This window comes from Haliotis rubra, unplaced genomic scaffold (assembly GCF_003918875.1).
Source record: "Haliotis rubra isolate DU_JTF1 unplaced genomic scaffold, ASM391887v1 Scf391, whole genome shotgun sequence".
Classification (NCBI taxonomy): domain Eukaryota; kingdom Metazoa; phylum Mollusca; class Gastropoda; order Lepetellida; family Haliotidae; genus Haliotis; species Haliotis rubra.
Genome location: NW_025767070.1, coordinates 943,006 through 965,961, shown reverse-complemented (window position 1 = coordinate 965,961; position 22,956 = coordinate 943,006). Strand labels below are relative to the sequence as shown.

The window sequence follows — 22,956 nt, the reverse complement described above, 5'->3', positions numbered from 1 at the left end:
ACGTTTACTCCCTTGTATAACAAACCAATTATAGCGACTTGAATCTATGATCCTCTGTTAAACAACTTTTATCCTAAGTTGAATAAGTAAATAATCCAGTCTGGACCAGACAATCCAGTGATCAACATCACGAGCATCGATCTACGCAATTGGGAACCGATGACATGTGTCAACCAAGTCAGCGAGCCTGATCACCCGACCCGTGAGTCGCCTCTTATGACAAGCATGGGTTGCTGAAGACCAATTATCACCCAGATCTTCACGGGTGAAACATTGAAGGGGAGATTCATGTGAAAGAAAACTTTCATTTGGCATTTCACTAATGAGAAATCAGCATAGATAAGTTCACAAGTAGAAACTGACAGCTGGTCTTATATAGGACTGAAAGTAAATCCTAGAAGTTCAAAACAGATATAACCGGGCGACTAAAATCACGAAGTGAAACGTCAAGGCAGGTCTTCTGGGAAATGTAAAATTTCAAAGCCGCTCCCGTCATTCAAGTTGAATGAGAACAGGTACTTTCTGAAATTAGAAAACCCTGAACAGAACAATGGGTAGGATATCACATGTGGTGGATATTTCCAAATTTCGATTTTACGAGTCTTCCCAATCAGTGGGTAGCAAATGATGAGTTCACTAGATCCCCCAATGTTATACTTGGTAACTTGGTCTTGTTTACACGTTTTTCTCTGTGTTTATGTATAAACTGAATGACAGAGTGGACGGATTAATCGCCATTCTACTGGCAGTGCACGTTCCACGTGGGTCCTCATGTCAGGAGTGAAGCACTGTCCAGATGCCTTGTATACCGTGTTGCGTGTAGGTTATGTGTCTCTTGGTAACGGGGAACCCCAGTTACCAGTCTTTATCTGATACTATTTCAAAACAGCTGTATATTCCCGGAATCCATGAACTGACAAATGATATAAGCGATGAGGAGATTCTTGCTTATCAATAAAATGTTCCACTATAACGACAATAACAGCAAACAACAACATTAATCAATAAAATGTTCCACTATAACGACAATAACAGCAAACAACAACATTAATCAATAAAATGTTCCACTATAACGATAATAACAGCAAACAACAACATTAATCAATAAAATGATCCACTATAACGACAATAACAGCAAACAACAAAATTACTCAATAGAATGTTCCACTATAACGATAATAACAGCAAACAACAACATTAATCAATAAAATGATCCACTATAACGACAATAACAGCTAACAACAACAAAACAATAAAAAATATTCCACTATAACGACAATAACAGCAAACAACAACATTACTCAATAGAATGTTCCACTATAACGACAATAACAGCAAACAACAAAATTAATCAAGAAAATGTTCCACTATAACGACAATAACAGCAAGTAGATACTGACAGCTGGCCTTATATAGGACTTAAAGTAAATCCTTTGGTCTTTCTTAGAAGTTCAAAACAGATATAACCGGGAGACTAAAATCACGAAGTGAAACGTCAAGGCAGATCTTCTGGGTAATGTAAAACTTCAAAGCCGCTCCCGTCATTCAAGTTCAATGAGAACAGGTACTTTCTGAAATTAGAAAACCCTGAACAGAACAATGGGTAGGATATCACATGTGGTGGATATTTCCAATTTCGATTTTACGAGTCTTCCCAATCAGTGGGTAGCAAATGATGAGTTCACTAGATCCCCCAATGTTATACTTGGTAACTTGGTCTTGTTTACACGTTTTTCTCTGCGTTTATGTATAAACTGAATGACAGAGTGGACGGAAAAATCGCCATTCTACTGGCAGTGCACGTTCCACGTGGGTCCTCATGTCAGGAGTGAAGCACTGTCCAGATGCCTTGTATACTGTATTGCGTGTAGGTTATGTGTCTCTTGGTAACGGGGAACCCCAGTTACCAGTCTTTATCTGATACTATTTCAAAACAGCTGTATATTCCCGGAATCCATGAACTGACAAATGATATAAGCGATGAGGAGATTCTTGCTTATCAATAAAATGTTCCACTATAACGACAATAACAGCAAACAACAACATTAATCAATAAAATGTTCCACTATAACGACAATAACAGCAAACAACAACATTAATCAATAAAATGTTCCACTATAACGATAATAACAGCAAACAACAACATTAATCAATAAAATGATCCACTATAACGACAATAACAGCAAACAACAAAATTACTCAATAGAATGTTCCACTATAACGATAATAACAGCAAACAACAACATTAATCAATAAAATGATCCACTATAACGACAATAACAGCTAACAACAACAAAACAATAAAAAATATTCCACTATAACGACAATAACAGCAAACAACAACATTACTCAATAGAATGTTCCACTATAACGACAATAACAGCAAACAACAAAATTAATCAAGAAAATGTTCCACTATAACGACAATAACAGCAAGTAGAAACTGACAGCTGGCCTTATATAGGACTTAAAGTAAATCCTTTGGTCTTTCTTAGAAGTTCAAAACAGATATAACCGGGAGACTAAAATCACGAAGTGAAACGTCAAGGCAGATCTTCTGGGTAATGTAAAACTTCAAAGCCGCTCCCGTCATTCAAGTTGAATGAGAACAGGTACTTTCTGAAATTAGAAAACCCTGAACAGAACAATGGGTAGGATATCACATGTGGTGGATATTTCCAAATTTCGATTTTACGAGTCTTCCCAATCAGTGGGTAGCAAATGATGAGTTCACTAGATCCCCCAATGTTATACTTGGTAACTTGGTCTTGTTTACACGTTTTTCTCTGTGTTTATGTGTAAACTGAATGACAGAGTGGACGGAAAAATCGCCATTCTACTGGCAGTGCACGTTCCACGTGGGTCCTCATGTCAGGAGTGAAGCACTGTCCAGATGCCTTGTATACTGTGTTGCGTGTAGGTTATGTGTCTCTTGGTAACGGGGAACCCCAGTTACCAGTTTTTATCTGATACTATTTCAAAACAGCTGTATATTCCCGGAATCCATGAACTGACAAATGATATAAGCGATGAGGAGATTCTTGCTTATCAATAAAATGTTCTACTATAACGATAATAACAGTAAACAACAACATTAATCAATAAAAACGAAATATATACGAGTTATATGAAAGTTCGTTTTAAGGTTAACTTAAAACAATTATATACTGAACCGCAAAAGAAACGCCACATCGATTGACTTTCCTTATAGAAAACACTTTATTCCGCTCTAATTAACAATCAAAACGGAGGATTAAGTTCAAACTTGACAATTATGGTTAACACATTTTCGGAAATCACATGTATAGTTCACACAAACAAAATCACCAAAACTGGCACCATTAGGATACCTCAAAATCAGTATCGTGTGTGACCTCCATGGGCATCGATGGCGGCGTTGAATCGTGTGTACATGGAATGAACTGGCCGGTCCATACTCTGCGAAATACCCCACAAGTCTCTTTCAGCAATACACCCATTGGAAAACCGTTCCCCACGCCTTCGCCATACTCTCACTCTGCCATCGGCTGTCGAAACACAATATCTGCTTTCATCAGAAAAACCCACAGTTCTTCATTGTCGATAACACAGTCGGTTTTGGTGGGAGGACAGGACCACGATATGGTATGTGACAGCAGAGGTTTCTTCCGCAAAAACGTCAACGCACTGTATTGGCACTGATGGGTCTGTTGTGAGTCCCGATGGTCTGGCGTGCTGTTTCCGTCGTTCTGGTGAAGCGATCCTGCAGATAGTTGACACAATTTGTCGGACTTGACGTTGTGATGTGAGTGAAGGTCGTCCACTGCGTGGACGGTCTTAGATGCTGTTAGTAGCCTGGTACCGCTACTGCAGTCGGTAGATTGTCCTAACATGGACATTGAAATGATGGCTACCCTCCCTGCAGTCTGGCCAATTTGCAATCATCCCAAGGCTTGGTTCCTCTAATCACTCGCAAGTCGTGGCATGACGATTAGGTTAAAACAAGAATGTTTTCAGGCGAGTTAGGGACTCGCTGTCATAGGTAGGGTTGTCGCGATATGCACGTGCATTTTCATTTTCACGAATGTTATACGAAACCTTTTTCCACGTCTGCCTTTTTAGGTGTGTTTGGTCGATATGTTTTTTTTTATCTGAAGAAACGCACTGATGTTGGTAATAACTGTCAATTTGGAAGAGTGAGTGACTATGGTTTTACACCGCTTTTAGCAATATTCCAGCAATATCACGGCGGGGAACACACACGGCGGAGTAAAAAACATGTTAAGAAAACGGTACAATCGTAATAAAAACACCATCTTGTAAGAACAAAATTTTGCATTTGTTTTTGAAAGGTGAGGTTTCTTTTTTAATATTCACACACACATGTACACACATACACACTCAAATATACACAAACACACACATACCCACATACTTAAATACATACATACATACATACATACATACATACATACATACATACATACATACATACATACATACATACATACATACATACATACATACATACATACATACATACATAATTTCTGCACCAGTGTCAATGTACTAGGGAAATCAGACTGCCGCCTATGATCAATATACTTATGACTTGTCTTTGTTCAAACCTACCCGTGAAGATCCTGGTTAGAATTGGTCTTCAGCAACCCATGCTTGTTGTAAGGGGCGACTAACGGAATCGGGTGGTCAGGCTCGCTGACTTGGTTGACACATCCCACTTGTCTACATCGATGCTCATACTGTTTGTCATTGGATTGTCTGGTCCAGATCTGATAGCCGCAATATAGTTTTAACATTGCTGAGTGCGGCGTTAAACAACAACCAACCAACCGGTATACATTCGACAATGTATAAGTTAATACAGATGTACCACTGTTGGCGTAGAAGCTAAAGAAGTTGTAGCAAGAAATGCAGTAGCAGTAGTAGCACTACTAGTAGTAGTACTAGTAGTAGTAGTAGTAGTAGTAGTGGTTGTAGTAGTAGTAGTAGTAGTAGTAGTAGTAGTAGTAGTAGTAGTAGTAGTAACAGTAGTGTGGTTAAAGGCCAAACTTGAACCCTGAGGGCGGTCTGTTTGCGCCCATTCGTTATGAATTAGACATTGTGGAGTTATTTCCCCTTTCCATTGATCTTAAACGAAACTGAAGCTGTCACGCACATTCCCAGAATTGTTATTGTCATGGGCGGCAGATAAGTACACAGTCTGGTAAAAAGGTCTGTTGGTTTTGACAGTGTGCCGGATTAGACAGGTGCCGGTGTTGGCAGGTTTCACTGTACGTGTTTTTTCATCGGGAAAGGTAAGATCTATAGAGAATTAGCTTTGCTATGACCTTTCTGTTATCAAAAAGTAAACATCCTCTGCACAATACGTGTGTTAACCCTGTTTAACTATCACATAATAACCAGCCCTTCACACAAGCCGGCTGTTTGTCGCATAATCAAATTTGGGCTTGTAGCCATATTATTCCCCGATATATGCACATCGTACAGACCATAGATAGTGTGGCTCAAAGTCGTGGTGGGATCACTGATTATTACATAGTTATATAGAATATGTACATTACATGATGTGCGGTATGTAATGATATAATTATATAACATATGCATTTCTGATGCCATTGAATCTGTTTCGGCACATAATCAGAAAAAGTATTCTCTGCAGTTGACGTTTTGACCTAACTCTTAAAGTAGCTTCAAGCGTCGTGACTGAGTGAAGATACACCATCGAATCGGAATTATCGATTTTACTGACAGTGTTAACAACGCTAGTATCCGTGTCTGTAACGTATAGGGCAAAACCCGCGGACACCGAGTATGTAGCATTATGATTACAATATCGGGTCTCTAGCATAGGGAAAAGGTTCAGCGCAAGGGGAAGACAATTGGCGCCCTTTGAGATGTCTTCGTCTTCTACTTCTTATCTTGAAATTCCCAAAGACGTTACCTATGAAGTAATCCATCATGTCACATATTGTTTACTGAGTAAACAAATGTTTACTAAGTAGGAAGGCGTTTCCTATTCTCGCGGTACTTAGGGATATCGGCTGAAAAAATAACACAAACAATTCTTATCGAATGAATGCTTGTTGTTTTAAAATGAAGGGCCTTCTCCTCTAACATCTACATCTATCAGCTGCTAAGATCCATCAGGTGAATTACCACTCGTTAGCCCGGTGATAAACAATGCCATCCGCCACTGACGAAACGAGGCTTCTCCCATTCTCGCGGTATTACCAGGAATTAACGTTATTGAGTGTGTGTAAGGGCAATCCTGCCGGAAAGGGCGGGAAAAAGTAATGATATGTCCAAGTTGGTATAAACTCCCCAATATTCGTGACACTGCAAGATTTTGATCGCTCACAGACTTGGTCCACTTCCTAGTTACCAGTCGGTGATCTAAACTACCGCTAAGTGTCACGCATTGGCGATTTCGTTAGAAAACGTGTTTACCTCGAGAATAGGAAACCCGCGAGAATAGGAGACGGACCTATACTGTAAAATCTTTATGCCGCATCGGTATCTAATAATCTTTGTACAAACAATCACGACAGCGCAGCTGGAAATTTAAACTCACTCTCTCAGCAATCACTACAGCCACTTTGGAAGCTCCCCTGTTGGTTTATACTGTATATGTTACAGCAATATGGCGACGACTACCCACAATGCAATGTCCTATTATCCTATTGGAAACACGAGGTCAGTTGATGTGACACTTGGATGTCAGGTTGACAAGGAGTGTGACATGCTGTTACTTGGGTGTGGAGATGTCAGGAACGTCCTACACACCATTCACGAGCTTCAGACAAGAGGAACCACAAAATCAAAAGATCAGACAATCAACATCCACCTCAATGACATTGAAGACAGTATCTTGGGACGCGATCTGATTTTGCTGTACCTCGCTGGAACAATTGATCCAAATAACTCGGAAGAAGAGGCTGAAGCAAGTGATGAAGGAAGTGGCGTTAGTCCAGTCAGGCAATAATGGAGTGCATTTTGGAAATATGAAAAGTGAAGTCTCCATCAAAAGGGCTCTTCTAGGTATAGAGAAATCTGAAATGAATGGTAAACAAATGACAGATACAAGATGGAAATTCCTAAACTGTCTGTACAGAGAAGGCATGCCAAAGTTAACCATAGACTGGACAACAGGACAATTGGTCAGTCCTAAAGTCGACCTACCCCAGACAGCAGTAGACTGGGTTACACAGAAAGTGAGTGCCCAGTGTGGTCGCCTTGACAAAGTACAGCGACTCAAGGACAGGTATGCCACCTACTTATTATAAGTTATTACCATGCGAACCATGCATCCATGTATTCATCTAGCCATCAGCTGTGACATCAGAGTAACATACACATACGACAGTGGTTTTCCTCTCCAATCATATGTCTATATGTTTATTAAATGTATTCTATTCTATCTTTTTCCGTACTGATTGATTCCATAATTGAATAGCAACATGTGCAAAAACTTCAATCGAAGTAAACACATCAAAGTAAATAATGGCAGAGAGCATTAATTCTATATTGCTGCCATCCTTGTACAACATACTACGTCTTCAGCAAATTTAATCTAATGGGCTTTAAAGTTTTAAGTCGATGGTGCGACAGCTGTAAGGTGACCTTCACCTTTGTCTGTATGTTGGGATAATTGCCATATCTACATATGTCATATCCTACAGTTTCTTGGATATGGAAACATTAATCAGTTGCCACGTACTAAAGACTGCGAGAAGACATGACTTAGGCAAAGTAATGTAATACACATAATTACTTGTGTTAAACATATATATACATATACTGAGTACACTTGGTTTATATGACTTCGAGTTATTGACAAGCGTCAGTGCCTATTTCTCTTGACATAATACAGTTACAGTATCTTTTTGTGTGAAGAAAGAAATATCAATAAATCGACAATAATTTAATAGACCGTACCCCAAATCCTCAAAAGAGGACTAATATTACCCCATCAATAGGCTTGTATAACTGCAAATGGTAAATCAGTTGTTCTGGGTATGGGATCCTTTCAGGAGGAGCAGGAGAAAAAAGCTAAATATTGTATATGTTCGACACCAAGACAATGTCCTTGCTGCGACTCGTCTGTTTGTTTAAGGGGCGTAGGGTAGCCTAGTGGTTAAGGCGTTCGCCCGTCGCCCGGTTCGATTCACCATCGTTTCAAGGCACAATGTGTGAAGCCCATTTCTGGTGTCGCCCGCCGTGATATTGCTGAAATATTGCTAGATGCAGCGTAAAGCTAAACTCCCTCACTGACTATGTTTAATATGTTTCTTTAATATGATCAGATACCATCAGGAGATCCGCGACTATATCACAACTGGAGTGACGAGGGTCAATTTACAATCGCTCTCGTCTAAACGGGTGGTGGATAGCTTCAGTGGCAACATGACCCTGTTGAGACCTGGATGTAATACATGGGCTGTCTCTGACGACTGCTGTCCATACCTATCTCACGACATCGACCTGGAACTCCACAGGTATAGACACATTATTAAAGTTGCCTAGTGTAAGTGTAAGAGTTATTTTGCTTTCACACAAAATGGAAAATATGTTCAGAGAGACTTATTTCTGTGCATTTTCCTGTCGTGCATACAAAGTTCTCGTTGCTACATATTTTTGTATGCTCACGTGGACTATGGTCACACCTAGGTACGATGGGTGTAAGGTGACTCTCGCCTCCCTCTGCATGGATACGCTAAAGAAGTGGGTTGAATGTTTCCAGGCAGCAATGGAAGATGGCTGTGTTCTTAAGGTACAGACGCTATACTGAATGAAAGGTTAACAAGATTTATGTTGAAACAAGAAGCGGCAGTATTTCCGATCTCATTTTCCACCATCCTCCTCGCACGCACGCATGCACACACGCCCACACACACATACACACACACACACATTCCATAGTCAAAACAAACGTTTGAAAACGTTCTTTAAAACCTCCTAATGTGTCCCATATAGTGTAATGTTAATATATTTGTTATTTTCACTGTTAATGGTGTATTGTTTTGTAGATCTACATGTGGCTGGGAGAGGCAGCCGAAGTGTGCGAGAAGGACCTGCCGGAAAGTCTCCGGTTTGACTTCATCGATACATCCAATTTGGCAGATAGAATTGGTCTGGTCTCTGTGCTGAGTTGTTCTCGCGACAGACTGAAACAGCAAGTATCCCAATTAATGTTGCCAGACCAAATCAAATGTCTTTTCAGAACACCGTAGTACCAAGCATTATTGAAAAGAAATGGGAGAGAATGTATCGAAAGATCTCATGGGGCCACATTTCTCTCTGCAGAATATTGTCTCCCATCCGTGCCACAAAGTCATCGGTTCAAGTCCCGATTTTTCCCGATCACCCTCATCATGCGTTTCGCTCGGTGGTGCAGGCTAAAACCTGCAAGGGGTTCGATCTAAGACCCACTTACAATAACCGACACACAGTTCGTAGTGACGTTACATTCACTAACTCAATCACTCAAGTTAACCTGCTTAATATGTTATTGTTCAGGCCTAACGGAGTGCTGAGGACAGAGAGTTTTGACTTCACAAGATTGGAAGGCATCGTTTCAGTGGAAAGGTATCTTTCTGGCTGCATTGATGTGCCAGTGTTGATGTATCCGACAGTGTTTGGTTTACACCTAGCTGAAGAACTCTCTCTTGGACATGAGTAAGTACCCGGCATTACTGTGTTACCAGACAAATGTAGGAAATACACATCATGATTCCAAACTTCATGTTTGCACAAATTGACAAATTGAAATTGACAAATTGAACATATGTGTTCACCAACGTACTTCACTTAAAATGTAAACTTAGAATAACTAGTCTCGATTATCCGCGGAGACAGAATCCACTTTGTCTATAGTTAATTGGTGTAACTGTTGTTGCCTATGATCCGTGAGTGCAGGACTTTGACACAAATTGACCATGAACAAGTACCCTGTCTCTTCACTGCCCAGGTGTCTCCCACCAACTCAGTGTCGCTACGTACGTACAAAGTTGACCTTGAAATGGAAAATAGCTCGGGAGCAGAAAAATCTAACAGCTTTGACTCTTGATGAAAAAGGTATGTGATCCTGAGACATTTTATCTAACATACCTCTCCGTTGAAGTCAACATCTCTCAATCATGGTCCTAACATTTGAAAGAACCATATAATGCGTATGTATACATAAATCTAGTCATAGTCAATGGCAAAACGTTCGCCAGAGTAGACATACAATTGACGTCCACATTTTTCTGAGGATGGGGCGATGTGAGGTGAAGATGTTTGGTGACAGTGTTCGGGGAAGGCGTTGGGGGACGTGGAGAAGGATGGTGTTGGGGAGGGTTTGGGTGATGTTGGGGGACGATGTTGTCGTTTGCCCTGTTCCAGTTCACTAATACGTTTTACGCTATATTTGGTTTTCTATGTAAGACCCTTAGAATTATCTTACAGAACGTGCAGCTTGAATATAAAACTCTATTTGCCGTATTGTAAATCATGAGAAGTAATTAGTCTCGGGAACATATATTCCCCTCCAATAATCCCAGTTTTTCACCTCTACCACGATACCGGTTTTGTTTTCCTGTATTTGCTTTGGTATGTTTATATTTCAGCATCAGACGCAGTGTCAGCAGCACTTGAAAAGGTGAAAACATGTCCTGGTTTAGACAAAAGAGCGACGGAAAATATTCAGCAAAGGGTTCAGAATATTGCTAAAGGTAACTCTAGCGTCGTTATGGAAACAAACACCTGATTTTTATTTGTCAAAATGCTGTCCTTAAATGTTTACAAGGTATGTTTCGTTGTCGGAAACTCGCCTAAAGGTTTCCATCCATCTTTCTCAAATGTCTACACAAATTCAGAACCGATTCCTAATGTAATCCTGTCAATTGACAATATTTCAGCCATTTTTTCAGACAGAGAAAACGTGAAACCACAACAAAACTGTCAAGCTTCTCATTTGTAAATTGCCCTTTAATCTTTCTCTTTTTTCTTATTCATTGCTGAAACGACGAGATCTACTCTTCCCATCTTATATTTCGATTTTAATTGTTTAAAAACCTGCAGTTGTAAACAACCATCCATTTTCTTAGTCATGTTGTTGACTGCGGAATAAAACAAACTAAACTCACTCACTCACTCTTAGTGATGATGGTAATACTCATCCGTAAAGAGAAACAATATGTGTAAAGATATCAGTTCAAACACACATAAGTGTTGTAAAGATTCAAGTGTGTTTACGTTTGAAGTGATAAATATGTTTCATTTCATGAGATAACAGTTTAAATATACAAACTAAAATAACTATCAGTAATATCACTCCTATTCTCAGATTGTATTCAATGAAATAAGTAGTGACAAACTCTTAGTTGTTAGAAATAATATTGGCCTTCATTAATCACTTATTCAACGTGAATACCCATAATATCTGCAATTTCATTCGACGCGATATACTTAGATGCAAGCGATTTCGTGGCAGCTGATTGGCTAACCCACCCAATAATTTATTCATGAACCGAAAGACATGTACGCCACGCCCACTGAGGGGTTGCTGATTCCTGTGTAGTTCAACACAGAATGGGCGGAACTGTGCTGCTTATGCATACAACGAAATCACTGACTTCGTGCTGTTTTCTCAGAGGTTTTGTGCTTCAGATTAAACAAGTCGTGTGTGTATTCATCAGTTACAATTGTATATATATTATGGTATAGCATAGTCTAATGAATTGTATTGTTTATACTTCACATAAAAACAAACATCTGATGCCAACCTGTGAATTCAACCCACAGCCCCGACGAAAAGCAATGTAAGTACATTTTACATGATTATGATTGTTACGTGTTGATTTCTCAATAGAAGTAATAGTTAGCGATCAAATCTGTAACAATGAACAACAAACACGGAAATGCAACGAATGTTATGAAATTAACAATTGTATTTTGAAAATATCTAGGTTTACATAAACATACACATTATGAGATGAGAAGTAATTACAATGCCAGCACAGAAAAGGGTCGTAGTAAATACAATAGCGATGGTATATACAAAAGTGACGGTATATACAATAGTGTTGTATATGAAATAACGATGGAAGATACAATAGTGGTGGAAGATACAATAGCAGTGGAAGATACAATAGCGGTGATATATACACTAGCGGTGGTAAATACGGCAGCGGTGGTAGATGAAACAACGGTGATATATACACTAGCGGTGGTATATATACACTAGCGGTGGTATATACAATTGCAGTGGTATATACAATAGCGGTGGGAGATACAACAACGGTGGTATCTACAATAGCGTTGGTAAATACAACAACAATGGTATATACAATAGCGGTGGTATATACAACAACGGTGGTATCTACAATAGCGGTGGGAGATACAAGAACTGTGGTATATACAATAGCAGTTGCAAATACAACAACGGTGATATATACAATAGCGGTGGGAGATACAACAACTGTGGTATATACAATAGCGGTGGTATATACAATAGTGGTGGGAGATACAACAATTGTGGTATATACAATAGCGGTGGTATATACAATAGCGGTGGGAGATACAACAACTGTGGTATATACAATAGTGTTATATATGAAATAACGATGGAAGATACAATAGTGGTGGAAGATACAATAGCAGTGGAAGATACAATAGCGGTGATATATACACTAGCGGTGGTAAATACGGCAGCGGTGGTAGATGAAACAACGGTGATATATACACTAGCGGTGGTATATATACACTAGCGGTGGTATATACAGCAGCGGTGGTAGATACAATAGCTGTGGTAGATGAAACAACGGTGGTTTATACAATACCAGTGGTAAATACAACAACGATGGTATATACAATTGCGGTGGTATATATAATAGCGGTGTGAGATACGACAACTGTGGTATATACAATAGCAGTTGCAAATACAACAACGGTGGTATATACAATAGCGGCGGTATATACTATAGCGGTGGTATATACAATTGCAGTGGTATATACAATTGCAGTGGTATCTACAATAGCGTTGGTAAATACAACAACAATGGTATATACAATAGCGGTGGTAAATACAACAACGGTGGTATCTACAATAGCGGTGGGAGATACAATAGCGGTGGTATATACAATTGCAGTGGTAACTATAATAGCGGTGGGAGATACAACAACGGTGGTATATACAATAGCAGTTGCAAATACAACAACGGTGATATATACAATAGCGGTGGGAGATACAACAACTGTGGTATATACAATAGCGGTGGTATATACAATAGTGGTGGGAGATACAACAATTGTGGTATATACAATAGCGGTGGTATATACAATAGCGGTGGGAGATACAACAACTGTGGTATATACAATAGCGGTGGTATATACAATAGTGGTGGGAGATACAACAATTGTGGTATATACAATAGCGGTGGTAAATATAATAGCGGTGGGAGATACAACAACTGTGGTATATACAATAGCAGTTGGAAATACAACAACAATGGTAAATACAACAACGGTGGTATATACAATAGTGGTGGGAGATACAACAACTGTGGTATACAACAACGGTGGTATATACAATAGCGGTGGTAGATACAACAACGGTGGTATCTACAATAGCGGTGGTAAATACAACAGCGGTGGTATATACAATAGCGGTGGTAAATACAACAGCGGTGGTATATACAATAGCGTTGGTAAATACAACAACAGTGGTATATACAATAGCGTTGGTTAATACAACACCGGTGGTATATACAATAGCGGTGGTAAATACAACAACGGCGGTATTTACAATCAATCAATCAATGCTTTATTGTACCAAAGGCCATAGGCCCATATACATTTGAGTTACATATATTTCTGAAGCAGAACAAAAATACAATGTTGTTAACAATAGGATGTTTTGCGTAACATTAAAGCATGGTGTATAAACAGAGCAATTTGGAATTGAATTGTAGGGTTATTGCAGGATAACAACTTCTTAAGACTATATATAGACATGAAGTTATATGGAGGTACATACTTAGATCTTAGTTGAGCATAGATGGGGCAGACTTACAAGAAATGGTACTCGTTTTCAACGCCATTATTACATATTTTAAAAAGTCGGGCTGATTTCTCGATGCCGTGATGTCCTTTGTTCACTTCCAATTCACTGAGACCAAGTCTGAATTGTATAAGGATATTTCGAAGAGACTTAGGTTTAATGTTGTGGAGATAGGTTTCAGTTTCAAAGATCGATTTTATAATGCAATATGTGTCGTATCTTGAGCTCTCCTCCAGACATGAATGCCAATCCTGTTTGAACACGTCAGTGGCGCGAGTACGAAATATTTTCTGAAAGGAAAGACAGTCTCCAACTGTTTGTGAAGTCCATACGAGTCCGAATCCATAGGTGAATAGTAAGTTCCGTATTGATGAAGCCCACTGTTTTTGCCGATTTCGTTTCGGTGGTAAAGCATGTTATACGCTTTCTGCGGTAAGCTATGGGCTGACATATGAATCAGTTTAATCCAGTAGCGTAAGCATCTTGTGTAAGATTCGATGTACAACGGGCAGCGTCCACACTCAGCGTACACCATGTTATTAGGAGTTGTGAGTCCAACATTTATTGATTGAAAACAGTGACATCCCCAAATGTCGGAGCCGTAGAGTAAAATAGGTTGAATTTGGACGTCGAATAGTTTAGAAAATATTTGGGGTGTTATGACATCAACTTTATATAAAATTGATTGAAGTTGACAAAATGCCTTCTTCGCTCTGGTTGCTAGTTGCTGTACAGATTTACTCAGGTTTAAGGTTTGTGTAAACCTGATACCAAGATACTTGTACTCTTTTACTACGTTGATTCTGACACCTTTATATGTCCATCTCTCCTTTGCTGCGACTCGACCGCCTTTCCTGAATATGACAATGTTCGTCTTATCCAGATTAACCGTTAGCTTCCATTCGTCCGAGTACTTAGCTAGGATGTTTAGCTGATTCTGTATACCTGTTACGGAACTTGATATTAGGATAACGTCATGCGCAAAAAAGAAGTGATAAAAGTTAAAAAATATCTGGAAATAGTTGAACTCCAAGTTTTCCTGAAAGCATTATTTCATTGTACAATTCGTTTACGAAAAGAGAAAACAGTAGGGGGGCTCAGTACACATCCTTGGCGTAACCCAATTGGCCAATCGAAGAAATCAGTCATGCCTTTGTCGCATCGAACAAATGATTTAACATTCTGATACAAAGATCGGAGGATAGCATACATCTTCCCGTTAAGGTTATTCTTCTGTAGGCAGGTCCAGAGAAGTTGTCTATTCACTGAGTCAAATGCTTTTCGAAAGTCTACAAAAGCGATATAGAGCTTCCGTTTGTTGAAGGAAAGATACTTTTGAACGACAGCATATAAGGTAAAGATGTGATCTGATGTTGAGTACCCTTTCCGGAATCTAGCTTCAGCCTCTGGTAGTAAATCCCGCATATTTGACCACTGTGTGAGTCTATCGTTAATAATGCTTGTAAACAGTTTTCCCAAAATGCTGATGAGCGATATTCCTCGGTAATTGTCTGGATTGTTCACACTACCGTTCTTGAAAATGGGTATAATTATTGATTTAGAGCATACTATGGGGAATACACCTGTCTGAAAGATTTTGTTGAAACATCTGGTAAGAAAAGGCATTGATTCTGGTAATGAACATTTGACCATCTCGGAGAGAATTCCATCCACGCCTGCCGATTTTCCGGTTTTCATGTGCTCAATCCCATGGTGAATTTCACGTTCTGTTATAGAGGATTCCAATATCGTCCACATCGTTTAAGTGATCACTCGCTAATCCACCATAGTCGATAGTTGTACAATCATAAAGACTTGGTGTTTCACTGGAAGAGAATAATGTTTTAAAATGGGACAGCCACTGGGTTTCCGTAATATTGTGTGTTGGCTGTCTGCTTCTTTGTAGCGCACATACTTTCTTCCAAAACTGTGCAGGGTTGGTCTAAGAATTGCAGAGGTCAGTCATATTTCTGTTTTGGCAGTCGAGCCTGAATTTCCTACATGCCGATTTGTAGTTATTTCGCAATTTACAGTACTGTTTTCTGTTGCCCTCTGTACGTTGACATCTGAATTTGCATGAAGCCTTCCGTGCATCTCCTCTTGCCAGTTTACACTCGCGACTCAGGAATTGTTTGTCTTGTCTGACTCTGTTACGTCGTTGTCTCTTCATACAATCCGACGCTTCTACCATTATGTGCACAAATGAATCAATTCCTTCATTGACATTCGTTTCAATGGTATTGAACAATCTATCCTTATGCAGGTTGAAAATGAAGTTTAAAAAATGGCTTCCTTTGAGCTGTCCCAAACTATGACGTCAGGACAAGCACTGTCTTCAGTTGCCTCTGCCGGGAAGGTACACGTCAATTCCAGCGGATAGTGATCTCAGTCTATACGATCCCCAACAGTCAAAGTGTCAATGAAATCAAAGAGTTCAAGAGACGTTATAAAGTAGTCCACAACACTAGATCCGTTCTCCCTGACATAGGTATATTCTCCATTCATATCACCAGCCACTTTTCCGTTGAGAATGAATAACTTGTACACATAACATAGCTGTAGGAGAGTATTCCCAAACCTATTGAGAAAAGGGTCTTGTGAAGATCTGTTTGCTACAGGTACATTATCTACATCTACGTAATTAGTGTATGAAAGATTTTCTGGCTCCTCGTACGCCGGGTTATTTCTACATCCTGTCCGGGCGTATAAGTCCCCACAGAGAAGCACTTTGTTGCTACAGATATGGTTAAGGTTGTCACATATAAGTTGCTCCAACATATCAATATGAGACCTGGTTGTGAATACAGTACTGTAATATGATGGGCCGGTTGCCGAGAAATACCCCTCCGGTTCCCGCCACTTCTAAGTTGTCTCCGGGAATCCTGTGACTCCTCCATGTGATCGACCGACGGTTGATTTTGTCTTGGTTTCGTCAGAAATTTCCCATTCTTAAAGTATCCCACAAGACCTTTATCCTTGGCACCCTGTAGCTGCTGACGTTGTCTCACTGTAAGGTCGCTGGCCACACCGTAGCCTTTGGCTTTTAAGGCATCGTGGGCCTTTAGCACCTCCACTTTGTCATTTGACTCATCTTCACTATGAGTGGTCTTGGTTTAGAGTTGCCGTCCTTGTGAGCGCCTAGTCTATGTGCACGTACAACGTCATTAGAACGCCATTCTTTAACGATGACGTTTTCATTCAGTATAGTTGTTACCTTCGTTTTGCAAGTGTTGGTCGCTTCGTCAGCTTCCTCTGGGATATTGTAGAGTATGATATTGTCTCTTCTGCTAAATGCTTCAAGTTTGTCGATCTCCTCGTCAAACTGAGACATCTTCTTCTCTACGTTCTCCATCTTACTTGATAGTAACCCAACGTCATCGCACATAAGGACCTGGTTATGGCGCAGTGAGTCGAGGTCACTTTGAAGATTTGTAAATTTTTCTTCAATCTCAGACATTTGCTTGCTTAATTTGCCAACGTCGAAGCTTAGGCCGTTTATTTTGCCACTCAGTTCATTTTTGACGTTTTGTAGTTCCTTTAGGAAAACTTCCTTTTCTTTTACAATCAATTCCTTTATGTCATTTAGTGATGTTGGACTGGGGTTCATTTCAATATCATTTGAACATAAAATCTTGTGTGTGGTCACCCAAGCGTAAACACTTGCAGATCGGGCTTGGTGAGACAACTTTGTACATTTCAGTGTAGTGACGTCATTTGTGGACAATGCGTTAAAATCATTTTCTTTTGAGATATATGAGTAAACGTCCTTCGCAATTTGTACACAATCATGTTTGTTGCCCAGATATGTAGGCTAAACAAGATGCAAAATACCTGGAGTCTGAAGTGTACATCTGTCCCCAGTACAGTGGGTGAATACTCTCTGTGGCGGTCAAGTGATATCTGTTTCGTCCCACTCGGTTGTGAAAATCTACCTATTCTTGCTCTGTATTGGTCGATACTGATCACCTTTGCAGTCAAAATATAGTAAGGTGATCTAGCAAGCAGTATATCAATAAGCACTGCAAAATGACATGTAGATTGTTTGGAACGATAAGTATTTTGTCATTGCGTTGAATACACGTCAACCCACTAAAGAGCCGTAATTCACAACACCCAATACAATAGCGGTTGCTAATACGACAGCGGTAGTAGTATATACATTGGTGTATAGTATCATCCCTTGCAAACACTAGCTATTTCAACAATCCTGCAAGAATTAGAAAATATGTTCCATATACCAAACATAATATTTCACAAAGAAAGAAGCCTATTACAAATGTTTAAAAGCTCAAAAACTTTCTCTGATTTTCAACGACAAGCAAAGTGGTTTACTCACGGTGTGTCAGCAGTATTTGTGAAGAAAGCCAAAGTGATCCAATTGCTGGGATCAGAGTGATGGCCAGAATATATGTGTTTATTGAAACAGCTTTTCAATCGTCCACTTGATATTTTTATCCAAATTAATCATACAATAATAGATTCTGTAGTTCATACTAATTGCAGGTCGTTTTTGATAAGAAAACCAGACTCTAGATTGTGAAGGCTACATATACCAAGATGAACACTATATTGTTTACAGAGCCTGATTGAGTATACAGATCATTACCTTGTGACCATCCAAACCGACCCAGGATGTCTGAAGAAGGGGATATTCAGCATGGATTGTGTAGATGGAGATCCATATGTTATAGAACTACATAACAGCCACAATGGATGAGATTTTGTTTTGAGTTTATTCATTAGTAAAACGAAAATCTTACAACTTGCAATGTGTGTGGACTTTCCACTGTTTCCCCCACATCCCTTTGAACTGCTTTAGACTGAAGACGTTCATCTTAACTTTTTCAAATTACAGAGTGAGGTAAATTAGTATTGTATTTGTCCTTAATAAACCGGGAAAATAGCAGTGTCCAACCTTTTATATCTTGAGAGGGATACAGCTGTTTTCTTAACACCTACAAAAAGCCAAAGTGGTTTTCCACGAAATACCAGATGTCCAAAAGACGTAACGTCAATAAACAGATTCATTTGGGCTTAAAGGAAAATATAAGTGGCAAAAATTATATTAACGGACCACTGCAACCTTCAAATGTACCGAAAACCAAAATAACCAACAAAATGATACTTATATATTTATCACATTGTTTGTCAATTGCCTTACTACTACTAAATCGTGCAGCAGGTGCCTGGAGTGTCCATATTGGGTTTTGATTGTCATGCTGTGCGGATTATGCCATGCCACACCGTGTTAAAATGTTACTATATGCAAGAAGGGCGTATTATGGTAGAAGTTCGTATACCCATACTTAACTATGTTCGCATGTGCTGTAAATGTACAACGTCAGTGCCAGAGGAAAGTCAGACTCGATTATCCCCCACATTGGCGATTTAACCTGGTGGCGGGATTTTGAAGGAAATGTTTAAATGAGTCCTATTTGTCCAAGGTTTTCTTAATGTAGTGCGTTTTGTGTTTCAGGCAATCAAGGTTTAGAGAAACGCTGAGTCTTTCATGTGGAATCGCTTTGAACACAAGCAGCGTTAAATTTTCACGGAAGAGGGGAAAAATTGAAGCTCGTCTTGTCAAGGACGCTGATGTGACTCTCGGTGAACGAATTTTGCCCTGGAACAAGCTCCGCACAAGCTCTGTTGCTGATCTCCCGAACTTTCCTCTCTCGGAAAGCGGTAAAGAAACAATAGAGACGTACGTTGGAAGTATGTGCCTCTCGTCTCCAGCGAGTCTGTCACACCACATGTCGCCGAAAGAACAGCTTAGATTTCTTATGGAGTTCATCTTGATAAAGGCCCCGTTTTCATTTGGGGTAGGTGGTTTGTGCATTAAATATCGATTCTTTTGGATAGTTATGCCAGTTACGTCTGTTTTAACTGTAGGATATGCTGCTCAAGAGTGACAGAATTCATGATAAAAGTAAAATATTATCCAAGGGGGTGTATTTTTCCATGTGTGTATGCAATAGTATATCAAGTGAAATACTGGACTTTCATTCTTACCTTTGCATGTTTTCTTCATAGCTGCCAACACTCCTCACGATTAGAGCTCAAAGTGTCACAAATCCTGACAAGACAGCAAACAACATGCTTCGTTTGGAAGATCTGAAGATCCACGAGAACAAACCTACCCTATTTTTGACGTTTTTTCGATTTTGACAAAGCTGATAATCTGGTTAGCCAAGAGAAAATCACGAATGAAGAAATCTTACCATGGAAACAAACGAAGAAGACATGTGTGGAAATGGACCCATCATCTTCTCCAAATCTCGGCAAGGTAAATATTACTGATATAAACAAAATGAGATACTGCAGTCTAACTGATTATACCAGACTGCCAGCTATATGTGTTGAGTGTATGTAAAAGGAACTTGTGGTACCCTATTCTACTCCCTACGGTTTGATTGTTGCACAATACTCAGCGTATGCTCCCTCAGCTATATGCCAGCAGCCGCTAAATACGTCTAAACCAGAAAACAGTGACTATTTTTGTGTTCAGAATAACTGTCTATCTAATATTATTATTGGGAACATTGGATTACACAACTAAGTTTATATTTATAGCATCAACGTCATAACCTCCGTGTCCGTGATGATTGTGCATGTGTGTTTGTCATTGACAGGGATATGCTTTGTTGGTGAAGCTTCTAGAAGTCAATTCCATTCGAATGAATTAATATCAGCCTGAGGACAGAAGATGGATGACAAGAACCATTCTGAAAGGGAGATATCCTAACAAGGAACTATATGCTTTGAAGTTCGAGGAAGACATGCCCGAAATGTTTAGTTCTCTTTGTAAGTTCATGTATAAAGGAAGCGTAGCATAAGAGTTTATTACTTGCTGAGTATACTGCATGTGCTTTGCTTATGAACCTTGAATAAGTATAGTCCCTAATTCTGTATAATTTCGTAGTTTAAGCTGTTCCGGAGAAATGGACATTGGAGCGATGTCTGGTTCTGGTGCTGTTAGTGACAGTTGTGTTAGATCTCAGAAGACAGTAAGGTGTTCCGGATGCAGCCTGGTGTTCTACTGAGGCAGAGTATTAAACAACAGGAAAGCCTGGACAGTCCACGGGAACGTCTGTGAATCTGCCACAACACACGCGCAAGCGATATTCCATCTTAAGCTTCACCTGAAAGCAATACTGATACTGTGTGTAAGGTTAGAATGTAGATGATGCTACCGTCGTTTGAAAAGGGCTGCAGTTTCGCAATATGCAGGCCTACAGATGTTTATGTCAGCCATGTAGGCATAGTTGTGAGAAAGTTCACATAATAGTTTTAAGTAAGGACCCACAACAGATCAATAACTTCGCACTTTTGTTATCGGCACAATTAGGTTTTGCCTGGCAATATGTAATTAATGAATAAGGAACTGTTCTCTAAGCATCAGCACCTTATTTATCACATACAACTGACAAGCTCCTAAGAAACAATTTGGCTGTCGTCTATAAGTGTTCCTACTTTATACGTGTTAGTGACATGACTATGTTAAAATCAGATATCATTTGTAATCAAGCGTAATCAATAGGAAAATCTATGAATTAGTGGATGAGTAGATTCTGTAATAACTTCATGCCGCATTCAGCTATAACTCAGCAGCATTTGGTCAGATAAAACCAGTAGTTGATGTTAATGATGACACACAGCTATCCAAATAGGACAGACTTTGGTCCTGGGGATGTAGTATGAAATCCCCGCAAGTTACATATATAGGTAATTCCTGTAATTTATGTATTTATTATAATACGCATTTTCAATTGCTGAATAAATTGCCGATGCTGCTTGTTTATCACATTGACAGATAACGTAAGTATTTCATATACGTAGCTGTGTAAACGCCACACGTCTCACAAATGCGAATGCAATGACAGGGACTCAAACTGTACTATCAATAGCTAGCCATTAGGAGATTTTAGATATGGAGGAGTTCAAATAAATATGTTGAAATTCGGACTTGGTTCACAATAGCTGAAGAACACACTCAGAAACATGTCCATAACATAATTGTATGTCATAATTGTATGGTGAGACGTTTCATATACAGACAGCTCGCCTTTCAATGTATCTGAGAATAAGGACACCTGGATCTGCCTTCACATCCTTAGCCCTGACTTTAACCACTAAACTTGTTTTTTGTTTAACTGATTGGTATTTTTCATGTTTGTAAATTATGTAATAAAGTCACTTCTGTCCTACGTTTTTGCGTCATGGAAATCAAAATGGCGCTTCGTTTGTTGAAAGGGTGCGGGGGTTTAGGGGCTTGGATGTGAAGGTTCACGGCTAAGATTGAGGACTTGTGGGAGTAGGAAGACCTGAAGGGGAAGTAGGGAGAGGATGAGACGGATGCTGGACATTATACCCTCCACCTATCCTCCGATGTCTTACCATTCCCACCTGGACAGAATGTTTAGTCGTGGAATGACATCCAACCAAACCCTTTCGTCGATGTTGGATTCACTTTTCACCTACATCCCTGTGAAGCATTTGTATTGTACGTGCACCATCCAGTAGGCGACAAACCATGTGCTGACTGAACTCGTACTTCATCCCCCGCACTTGATGCTCAATTAGAAAACACTGGGTTACTGAACATAATGTATGCGTAGTTGCTGGGCTGGCTGGCTGGTTTGCTGGTTTGCTGGTTGGCTGGTTGGGTTGTTGTTTAACGCCGCACTCAGCAATATTCCAGTTATATGGCAGCGGTCTGTAAATAATCCAGTGTGGACCAGATAACCCAGTGATCAACATCATGAGCATCGATTTATGCAACTGGGATACAGTGACGTGTCAACCAAGTCCCGTTAGTCGCCTGTTATGACAAGCATGGGATGCTGGAGACCAATTCTTACCCAGATCTTCACTGGTGTATGCGGTTGTAGGGAAGATTCATGTGAAAGAAAACATTT

General features: G+C 39.7%; 2 protein-coding genes across 3 annotated transcripts in view; both read left to right on the top strand.

Annotated features, from left to right (window-relative positions):
- The first annotated feature begins 5,020 nt into the window (after positions 1-5,020).
- Positions 5,021-22,956, top strand: part of LOC124286812 — a 39,384-nt gene continuing 21,448 nt past the window's right edge. The window contains exon 1 of the mRNA XM_046723247.1: positions 5,021-5,211. The gene's annotated coding sequence lies outside the window, so the exon portion shown is untranslated. The remainder of the gene's footprint in view (positions 5,212-22,956) is intronic.
- On the top strand, positions 6,937-20,827 carry LOC124286813. 2 transcript variants are annotated; one of them, XM_046723250.1, is made up of 12 exons: positions 6,937-7,261; positions 8,304-8,495; positions 8,668-8,795; positions 9,027-9,172; positions 9,517-9,585; positions 9,968-10,074; positions 10,608-10,712; positions 11,785-11,801; positions 18,621-18,754; positions 19,518-19,860; positions 20,072-20,324; positions 20,671-20,827. In XM_046723250.1, exons 4-11 carry the CDS (start codon positions 9,033-9,035, stop codon positions 20,204-20,206), a joined length of 1,050 nt encoding a protein of 349 aa, XP_046579206.1. In that variant the 5' UTR covers positions 6,937-7,261; positions 8,304-8,495; positions 8,668-8,795; positions 9,027-9,032; the 3' UTR covers positions 20,207-20,324; positions 20,671-20,827. The 2 variants fall into 2 exon arrangements, with proteins under 2 accessions (XP_046579206.1, XP_046579205.1); XM_046723249.1 differs by having other exon boundaries at positions 9,517-9,675; positions 20,671-20,815.